Source organism: Eurytemora carolleeae, unplaced genomic scaffold, assembly GCF_000591075.1.
Source record: "Eurytemora carolleeae unplaced genomic scaffold, Eaff_2.0 scaffold565, whole genome shotgun sequence".
In the NCBI taxonomy this organism is placed as follows: domain Eukaryota; kingdom Metazoa; phylum Arthropoda; class Copepoda; order Calanoida; family Temoridae; genus Eurytemora; species Eurytemora carolleeae.
Window position 1 is genome coordinate 189,432 of NW_019396477.1, and position 10,447 is coordinate 199,878.

Genomic DNA, 10,447 nt, shown 5'->3' on the forward strand with positions numbered 1-10,447 from the left:
ATATATATGATGGTGAAGAGGTGACTGTTTACGTTTTAGTGACGAATCAAGCACTGATAAATCTATTGATTGATGGAACAATTTAGCAGTCGACTAAATAACGATAAGAGTCTCAGGATAGAAGGCGATTTTCATAACCGCCACAGTGGTCCCCCCAGAAGGAACGGCGGAGAAGTGATGGAGCAGATTCTTCTATCTCTTCGAGGACCTGTAAGAATTTCGACGTACAGGTTCATGTGGCGGAAGAACCTGAGGGACGATTTGAAACCTTACTCTCTTGGGTATTCAAGCATTATTGGCGGAGGAAGGCGGAGTAAACGCCACTGGTTGGTGGCAAGATCTTCGTCGAGGCGGAGGTAAACTAAACACAGGCGATCAACTGAAACTGAATCCTGCTTGGAACCAATCTGGAGGCAGAAGTATCTCCTCTGCCCATCAATTACCACATAAGGTCCTCTGTAACCTGGAGCCAGGGTTCGTTGAACTTCTCTTCATGAACAAAAACAAACGACGAGGGCTGCAGGGAGCTGAGACAGAGAAACTGGACGAACATGATGAGGCGGAGGAACGGAGAAACCATCAATGGCTCTCTCAACTTCTTTAGGAAGGTATCAGGAGGCAGTTCAGGAACATCCGCTAGTTCTCCAGGCAAGGTTAAGGGTGATCCATACACAGCCTTGGGAACTGAGAGGCCGGTGTCATCCTTTGGAGTAGCTCTCAAACTAGAGCGAGAACCAGTCTGAACCTGCTAATCTGGCCCGGAGAGATGATTTCAAACTTCTCGAGCATACAATTTTGAAGTAGGATAACATCACAAATTTTTTTGAAGTCTTCTAAAGGTAAAAATTCCTTAAATGTTTTGAATTAAACCCCAGCACGATGGAATCCTTAGTCAGAAAGTATTTGGACGAAATATAGACTCATTGAACACTTCTAATTATGGTTAAGATTTCCTTGGGCCAATAAACATAACTTATAAACTGCAGTATTGTATCCATGTCTATCTATTCTTTTAATTTTCTAAAGTGACTCTTTTCCCTTCCTTATCTTCTAATCTACTCTGTGCAAAACTTTAAAGTTATTTTTATAAACAAATTAGAATTGTTAATGCAAGGCTGGATTAAGAATTCTAAAAAATTCTCTACAGAAGCCATTTTTTTAAATAATTAGTTTGCAGATAAAATATTTAATTCAGTCCAGTTCTAATGATAACCTGTACAACTATAATCTACAATTCTTTCGCTATTTGAAAATCCTTAATATTTTTTTCGAAATAACTAACTTAAGCTGGAAGCACTTCAAAATTACTAACTTTTTGTTCAATTATAAAAAACAGAATTTTTGGGAATATACAAATTTAATGGATTTCCTTATCATATCTGTTCATAATTGCAAAGAAAATTTTTGTAATTTTGATTTTTCTGAATTTACTAGACTTTCTGATAATAAGAGCTGGGGAACACTTCACTTAGTTTCGTGTTATTCTCTTCTAGCTTGCTTCATATACTATTCATATACGGTTATGCTTTACAAAAATTATTTATTACCAATTTATAAAATGTTTAAGATCTAAAGGAATTGAGTTTTCGCCACAAACTCAGATTTTCTAATTCCATATATAATGCCATAAACCTTAGATATGTCAAGCTATATTTTCTGTTAGATTAAACAAGTTTGAAATATTAAAGCTTTACACCATCAGGCTGAAAAGATATGGGGACTATAACATTTAAGATTGTGGCAAAGACTCAATTACTTTGTTGTTCACTGACATACAGGCATAGACACCGTAATCATAGAATTCATCCAGCCCTGCCAGTTTGGGAAGAACTGAGCAGCGCAAAAGATGTTATAAGTAGCTGTTCCATTGTAGCCAATAATGGTCTTAGGTGGTGCGCAGAAGTAGCTGGCAACAGCGCCCATGGCCAAGCTACCGTCCCAGGTTCGGTTTGTATATCCAAAGCTGGTGAAGTCAGGAGGGTTTATGCATGATGTTGGTGCTGTATCAGTACACTGCTGGTATTCCTGCTTGGGACTTGGACCTAGTGTTGTAAATCGTTTGGAATCGTTTTTAAAAAATATTTAAAACTGTGTTATGTGTTAATGTTTGCTTTTATAAACTTTATCCTTAAAAAAATCGTTTTAACACTTTTTTTTGATCGTTTTGGGGCTGTTTTTTTTGCATATATCTTCTGTCAGGATCAATATTTGACATAGTGTAAAAATAAAAATGTTTGGTATAAAAATTTTAAAAAACAATTTTATTTTACATTATGCAGAATTTTAACCTCGGTAGAAAATATAGATAAAAACGACTCAGAAACTAACCAGCTAAAGGCATATAACTTATATAGACCTGAATCACATGCACGGAGGATAACACGGGTTTCATAGTTTCTATACAAACAGCCTCCAGTCTCAGACTAAACAAGATTTTAAATAAACTCCGTACCAAGTACAATTGTTTATCAGGAAAGACAAATTCAAAGCTTTCCGATTTTAATAGCAATGATATGACTTCTTACAAGGATTTAATGCAAGGAAAGTTATTTCAGAGGTGTACGCATCTTTTGTACTGCAGTGCACTGTCACTGGGCGGTAATGTAAACACAAGACGGATGTCGAAGCCTTTCACATAAATAATCAATGAAATATTCTGGTCATAGTAAACTAGATTATGTGAATTATCAAAATTATCAAAAATCAATGCTTTTAACCTCCTCGGATACTAAACGAACACTGAGGCATCTATTCTTGTTTACAAATTCCGCCCAGAGAGAACTGGTTTCAATATGTACGCAGAGTATACACAACTGCAATTAATTGTCCTTGCATTACATTCTTGACTTCTTATAACTCATATTTTTCATTTAGTTTTTTCACACTTTATGAAAAATACATATTAATGATGATTTAAAACGAATTAATGTTTTGCCACAAACTCTAATTTTCCCATTCCTATAGCTTTGCAACCCAATGTCGTAGACCTTAGATATTTCAAGTTATGAATTCTATTAGATCAAATAATCTAAGCTTTAAGTAATAAATGTTTATACCATCGGTTCAATTCCTAGTTCACCGATTCACTCTCCAACTAATTATATAAATCTTAATGAATCTTTACTTTTACTTTACTTGTGATTCAGGATTTGAACCGGCGGTAGGAAGTTTAACGACTTCTCGCAACTCTATAATCTGTCTTTAAAAATGGAATTTTGTAAAACTTTGAAATTTAAAATTTAAAATGTTTTCCTGAGATCCCATGGATATATAAGTTCCAGCATGAGGCCCAGCTAATATTTTCTTACAGTTTACACAAGAACATGATGACTGTCCAGTAACCAGCTGGTTTAAACTCAACAACATCATTATAGCCAGGATACCCATCCTATTTAACATAGTTATAGGACTGGGCATCAGAGTAAAATAATTCCAAGAAAACCATAATAGCTGCTACAATTAATTACGCAAAAAAACTTGCTTTATTATATATCATAATTAATAGTTTCTCTTCCGTATGTTTTGCAAAATTTTCCCATTTATTCCCAGCGAAATTTTTGCATTTTTTCGCAAATTTTTCGCGGAATTTTCGCATTTTTTTATTTTGCAAAAAGTTTGCATTTTTTCGCGAAACAGATAAAAGCGAAATTTCGTGAAAAAAGAGATTTTTCGGCAAAAAAAATTTCGCGAAACGATTTACCCTTTTCGCTGGAAACCCTATTTCTAATAGGGCTGGGCAAATTTCCATCAACAAACAGAATTTCATAAATGAGAAATTGAAGAAAAAAGTCAATTGAAAAAAAAATATTGATTTTAAACTTGCTGACCGACCTGGGACCGAATTAAATGAATTTGAGCTACGTCGCTAAACTACCTCCCGCCGCCGGTTCAAATCTTAAATCGCTTCAAAGTTAAAGATTCAAGAAGATTTGAATCGGTGATTAAGGATTTTAACCACGGAGCGGTAGACAGGCAGTGATTTAAATTCTAACCGGTGGGGAAGGCTGTTAAAATGTATTAACATTTGTTCGTGAAATATATAATGAAGTTTAATATCTAATTCATTAATTTAACAATTGATGGGTGGATAAAAAAAGTTATAATATACGAGCCCCAAACTATTATTCTATTTGTTAGTAAGACTGTAAGTTAAATGTAAAGTGACCCTCCATGCAAAGATGGCAATGCCCTATTGAAACCTTTATCTGATCAAAAATGTGGAAATTGTCATTTTTCAAAATTATAAACATCAATATCTAATTCATACTTGATCACACAAAGCTGTTAAGGGTAACGTTGTGAATCAGGCATTGTCATCTTTGCATGGAGGGTGACATTAAGGTACGCTTACAGTTGCTGCTGTACTTAGCTTTAATTCTTTATAGATATATTTAAAAACCTGTAAGGTGCAGAGTAGATGAAGAACTGACTAAAGATTCCAAATTTAAAAGCAACAAAAAAGATAAAAAGATTTTTATCAAAACTTTGAAAAACTGCTTACTAAGTTTTTTTTAAACAGGATTTTTACTTTCTAAAAAATTTGTTATGAATTTGTTTATTTTTTTTGCAATCTCCCTTTTTCCTTTTTAAAACAAGAACAAAAGGATAACAATTGGTGCGGAGCAAATTTTATTATTTTTAATATTTATTTTTGTTGTAGAATATGCCAATTTGAACAAAATGATTCATTCATCAAAGATATTCCTTTTTACCCGCCCTTTCTCAAAGTTGCAGTAACTTTTAAAAATACCAAGATATCTATGGTTCTAATTGAAAAAAAACTCCTTTTGCACAGTATTATGACGACCGTCTAATTTAATGTTTTTTATAGACCTTTAGTAGCGCTGACACTCTCATGTCTACAACACCAAGCTTCCAGAAATCTGCCTAACAATTCTACTTTGCTATATAGCTGCAGGATACAGTAGGTTAGATGTTAATACAATATATATCCTAGCTATATAATTTACTTACAGAGTTACTTCGCTATAGAGCAGGATAAAGTAGGTTAGATGATAATACCAATATATATATCCTAGCTATATAGTTATCTATACAGTTCTACTCTGCTATAGAGCAGGATACAGTTGGTTAGATGATAATACCAATGTCCAATATATATATCCTAGCTATATAGTTATCTATACAGTTCTACTCTGTTATAGAGCAGGATACAGTAGGTTAGATGATAATACCAATATATATGTTCTAGCGTTACAGTTCTACTCTGCTATAGAGCAGGATACAGTAGGTTAGATGATAATATCAATATCTATTCTAACTATATTGTTAAATACCCAGTTCTACTCTACTATAGAGCAGGATACAGTAGGTTAGATGATAATATCAATACATACGTCTTCTAGCTATATTGTTAACTACCCAGTTCTACTCTGCTATAGAGCACGATACAGTAGGTTAGTTGATAATATCAATATACGTCTTCTAGCTATCTTGTTAACTACCAGTTCTATTCTACTATAGAGCTGGATACAGTAGGTTAGCTAATAATATCAATATATACGTCTTCTAGCTATATAGTTAACTATACAGTTCTACTCTACTATGGAGTAGGATACAGTAGGTTAGATGATAATATCAATATATACGTCTTCTAGCTATATTGTTAACTACCCAGTTCTACTCTGCTATAGAGCAGGATACAGTAGGTTAGATGATAATACCAATATAGGTCTCCTAGCTATATAGTTTACTACCCATTTCTACTCCAAAAAAATAGAGCCGAGCGCCGCGGCCACGAGTCTATATTAGCAGCTGTAAAACCACGTGCTAGTTGGTCGGATGTGTAGTATGCGGATTTGGCGTAAGTCAGAAGTGGAATATACTGGACTTTCGTATGTCGAAAGATCCACCATCCTTTAAATCATAGTGGGGACAAAATTCATTAATTTTTAATTTTTTGTTTCATCTCAATGCGAGTATACAGTTTGGCCCGTTAAAGCCTATTATCTGAAGTCATATTACAAAAAAAATATATATGATAATAATTATTTAAAATCTGTTTTTCTTTAATAAAACACAGCTTTATCTAAATTTTGTTGAAACTATTTAGTTATAGTTAAGCCAATTGAAAGAATTAATATTAAATCTTTGTGGATTAAACGATTTTTAATCTTTTGTGGATTCTACTAAAGAAGAGATATATTGGATTTTTGGTTGGTTGAGCAATACAAGGTAAATTAAAAAATAAATACATCGGATATTAAAATATGGAGGCTTGGAGACTTATAAGAGGCACGAAGATGGGGCTGTAAGAAGGCTCTGCAGGTCATTTCACGGGGCTCATGGCGGCTCTTCACCCCATCCCATGGAGAGGTGGGGGTTGAATCTATAAACTGTATTTCTCCTCCCTTGAACTTACAAAACCAGTATTTGACCACTCCTCTTCTCGACAAATAACTAATCTCAATGCTCACGTGTTAGATATAAAATTAAAGGGACTGTAGGAGTATTTCAAGTGACACTTTGTCCAATTCACAAGCGTACCCTTTCAAACTTTATATGAGCAGCACTAAGGAAGACATTGCCGTTTTTTTTCAGAAAACATCCAATATACTATATAATACAGAGTCACCCACAAAGGATGAGACTTAAGAGACGACTTATAAATTTATTACTGTTTCCTTATAGTCATGATTCTCTGCAACTGTCGACTGGTTTCTTTTGTTGCCGAGTAAATAAATTAAAAGACAAAATATTTAATTTAACCTTGTAATCATCATGTATGATATGTTACGCTGTGTTTACCGTCTCATTCTTTTAGGGTAACCCAGAATATATAGAAACTCTGGTTTATGAACCCAGTATATTTAGAAACTCTGGTTTATGAACCCAGTATATATAGAAACTCTGGTTTATGAACCCAGTTTATTTAGAAACTCTGGTTTATGAACCCAGTTTATTTAGAAACTCTGGTTTATGAACCCAGTTTATTTAGAAACTCTGGATTATGAACCAAGTTTAATTAGAAACTCTGGTTTATGAACCTAGTATATATAGGAACTCTGGTTTATGAACCCAGTATATATAGAAACTCTGGTTTATGAACCCAGTAATTTAGAAACTCTGGTTTACGAACCCAGTTTATTTAGAAACTCTGGTTTATGAACCCAGTTTATATAGAAACTCTGGTTTATGAACCCAGTATATACAGAAACTCTGGTTTATGAACCCAGTATTTATAGATACTATGATTTATGAACCCAGTATGTATAGAAACTCTGGTTTATGAACCCAGTTTATTTAGAAACTCTGGTTTATGAACCCAGTATATATAGATACTCTGATTTATGAACCCAGTATATATAGAAACTCTGGTTTATGAACCCAGTTTATTTAGAAACTTTGGTTTATGAACCCAGTATGTATAGAAACTCTAGTTTATGAACCCAGTATATATAGAAACTCTGGTTATGAACTCAGTATATTATGGGAACTCTGGTTAATGAACCCAGTATATATAGAAACTTGGGTTTATGAACCCAGTTTATATAGAAACTCGGGTTTATGAACAGGTCATGGTTCGTGAGACACCTAGAATATCATGAATGCCCATTACAGCATTCCGCGCATGCGCATAAATAGAAGGATTTGAATATAATCTCTGCCCGGGTCAGTTCTTCGGAAAGGATTCTTGACATGAGGGACATGAAACCTGTCTTAGCACATTACTCAAACCATTAGCAGCATAGACAACATACAATACAGATTATACAGTTTAGAATAGACAACATAACACAGATTATACAGTTTAGAATCGATAGAATAGACAAAATAGACAGATAATACAGTTTAGAATAGACAAAATAGACAGATTATACATTTTTGAATAGACAATTAGATAGATTATACAGTTTAGAATAGACAAAATAGACAGATTATACAGTTTAGAATAGACAAAATAGACAGATAATACAGTTTAGAACATACAAAATAGACATATTATACAGTTTAGAATAGACAAAATAGACAGATTTTACAGTTTTAAATAGACAAAATAGATAGATTATACTGTTTATTCAACCAACATAGATTAAATTTATGAGTGAGACCTAAGCTAAGTACGACAGATGACATTTAAGCAATCTTATTTGTATTAAATGTTGTTTTGTTAAAGAAACATAAGATTTATTGAAAGCTTGAAAATAATAAAGTGAAATGTTTCTGTAAGCACACTGCACAATAAACGAGTGCCATGCCCATTGGACTATTTAAAACCATAACTTGAGACCTGCAGTCGTCTTCCATTTCCACAGCTGTGTGGGTTCTACTGTGTATAACATGCAAAAAACTAAATTCTAATTAACTATTCCTATAAAAATGATTTAATACCAGAATCTAGGATATTCCTATTCACATGATTTAATACCAGAATCTAGGATATTCCTATACACATGATTTAATACCAGAATCTAGGATATTCCTATACACATGATTTAATACCAGAATCTAGGATATTCCTATACACATGATTAAATACCAGAATCTAGGATATTTTACTGTTTTTTACATCTTAGTCTTCTCATTTATATTCAAGAAGGAAGGTTATGAATATAAAAATGGAGTGATGAGGGAGGGGTGGAGGGAGGGGATGGGGGAGGAGATGAGGGAGGAGATGTGGGAGGGGATGGGGAGGAGATGGGGAAGGGATGGAAGGAGGGGATGGAAGGTGACCCCTGGGTAGTTGGAGAGTAAAGTGGGACGTAAAGAGAAAGAGAAAGAAAGAAAAATGGGGATCAGTAAAAAGAGAAGAAATGAAAAAAGTTAAAAGAAGAAAAAAATAAAAAAAACACTTGACACGAAGTACTTTTGGGACTGTTAATTTTACTGACGACCTTTTTGTCGTCTTCGATTTACGCTAAAATTTACAGAGCAGAACAGCACATTTTTTTTTACAAGGTACAAGTAGTAGTCAAAGTAAAAATGTAAAGAATTAGAATGGGAAACCGAAAAAGAAGAAGAAAAATATAAAACTAGAATTTTTAGGCGCTGCGCGCCCCGACTCCTTTTAATAATTGTATATTTAAGATTTAACTTTCGAGACAGCGAATGTTCTTCATGGAAATACAATGCACATAAACAAGGAAAAACTGTAAATTTTCAAATTATACAAAACTAGATATATTTCTAATACAAATTATGCAAAACGAAGATGATTTGAGTTTCTGAGTTGGCATGCTGCCAGCAACTGTCAAACCACAGATTAAAGAGATAATACAAGAAATTCAATTGTTGTAATACTACAGGGGATATTAGTAACAAAAATAACACTTGGCCCATTTCTATATATATATCTTTAAATCCAAGATGAGTAGAACAAAAAAAAGTTTTGGAACTAATGTCCTCCTGGACTACAAACATCCAATATGTGGTGGATGTAGATCACGCAACAGCGAAACAAAACAAAATTACTTTATTTACTAGCTGCGCCCCACTCTAAAAGTTCCATGATCCGAGTCGGTACAATATGCACTGTATACGGATTCAGTCGTACCGTCCATTCTGGACTACCCATGTGTAGAGTCCACCCAGCACAGCATGTAGTTTGGCAAGAGCCCATTTAGGCGCATCTTTTGATACCAATATCGCCATTTTTAATAATTTTTAAAGATAATTTGTTAATATTTATTTTTAAAGAAAGTTTAAATAAAATTAGTATTCTTGAGATTTGTTTCTATCATGAAGATGTAATGCATGAATAAAGGCGGAGTGGGGGGTTGACCTAAATAACGAACTTTTCCAAAATTGAAGATGGGGATGGTAAGGGGGGGGGGGGATATTTAAACTTTTAAAAAAGTTTGACATAGGCACTATTTTTTCAGCTATAGGGGGTATAATCAATCTAAAAAAGGTTCGTGACTGAACCTTTTTCGTCAAGAAAACGTTAAAGTCTAAATCTTCTATGATTTAATATAAACTGTTTGTCTAATCTGATATAAATATAGCTAAACAAACATGCAGTCACATGTTTAACTGTTTATAGGTATTCTTCTTCATACAATAAAGCTTACCAACACTTAAATATATGATTATACATATTGTTAAAGGGAGTGTTCGCGAAAAATGAAAGAGGGTATAGGCTTACGGCGAAAAATAATCGCTTTTGATCGCTACTAATCTTTATAGGTATTCTTGTCTATATAATGAAGCTTGCTAACACTAAAATAAATGATAATACATATGTTAAATTCATTTTAAGCAATTTACATATTATTTAAGTTTTACATACATTTTAAGGAAATTGCTTTTAATAGAATTTGTACAAGTCAAAAATAAAATATGTCTTATTATATTAAAATCCGACACGTTTTCAATCATTCAGATATGTTATTAGTTGTAAGCTCTGTTTGCTTTTGTAACTTAAGAACTCAAGAACCCCTTGACCGATTTGCCTCAAATTTGATTGGGAAACTTGGGAGAACCACGA

The 10,447-nt window shown here is 33.5% G+C and overlaps 1 protein-coding gene across 1 annotated transcript; it reads right to left on the reverse strand.

The window, feature by feature from the left end:
• Positions 1–1,530: 1,530 nt before the first annotated feature.
• On the reverse strand, positions 1,531–4,477 carry LOC111704001 (uncharacterized). The gene is made up of 4 exons (XM_023476104.1): positions 4,400–4,477; positions 3,253–3,388; positions 2,357–2,423; positions 1,531–2,042 (listed from the first exon to the last, which is right to left on the reverse strand). Exons 2-4 carry the CDS (start codon positions 3,385–3,387, stop codon positions 1,765–1,767), a joined length of 480 nt encoding a protein of 159 aa, XP_023331872.1. The 5' UTR covers position 3,388; positions 4,400–4,477; the 3' UTR covers positions 1,531–1,764.
• Positions 4,478–10,447: the final 5,970 nt, after the last annotated feature.

Bases quoted from the DNA above. Each gene is read 5' to 3' on its own strand.
- LOC111704001 (XM_023476104.1), bottom strand. From the start codon at position 3,387: ATGGGTATCCTGGCTATAATGATGTTGTTGAGTTTAAACCAGCTGGTT. The intron at 2,424-3,252 runs GAAAACATTTTA...AATCTTGTTTAG, and splicing joins ATATATCCATGGGATCTCAG to TCTGAGACTGGAGGCTGTTT. The intron at 2,043-2,356 runs GTCTATATAAGT...TTACAACACTAG, and splicing joins CCTCCGTGCATGTGATTCAG to GTCCAAGTCCCAAGCAGGAA.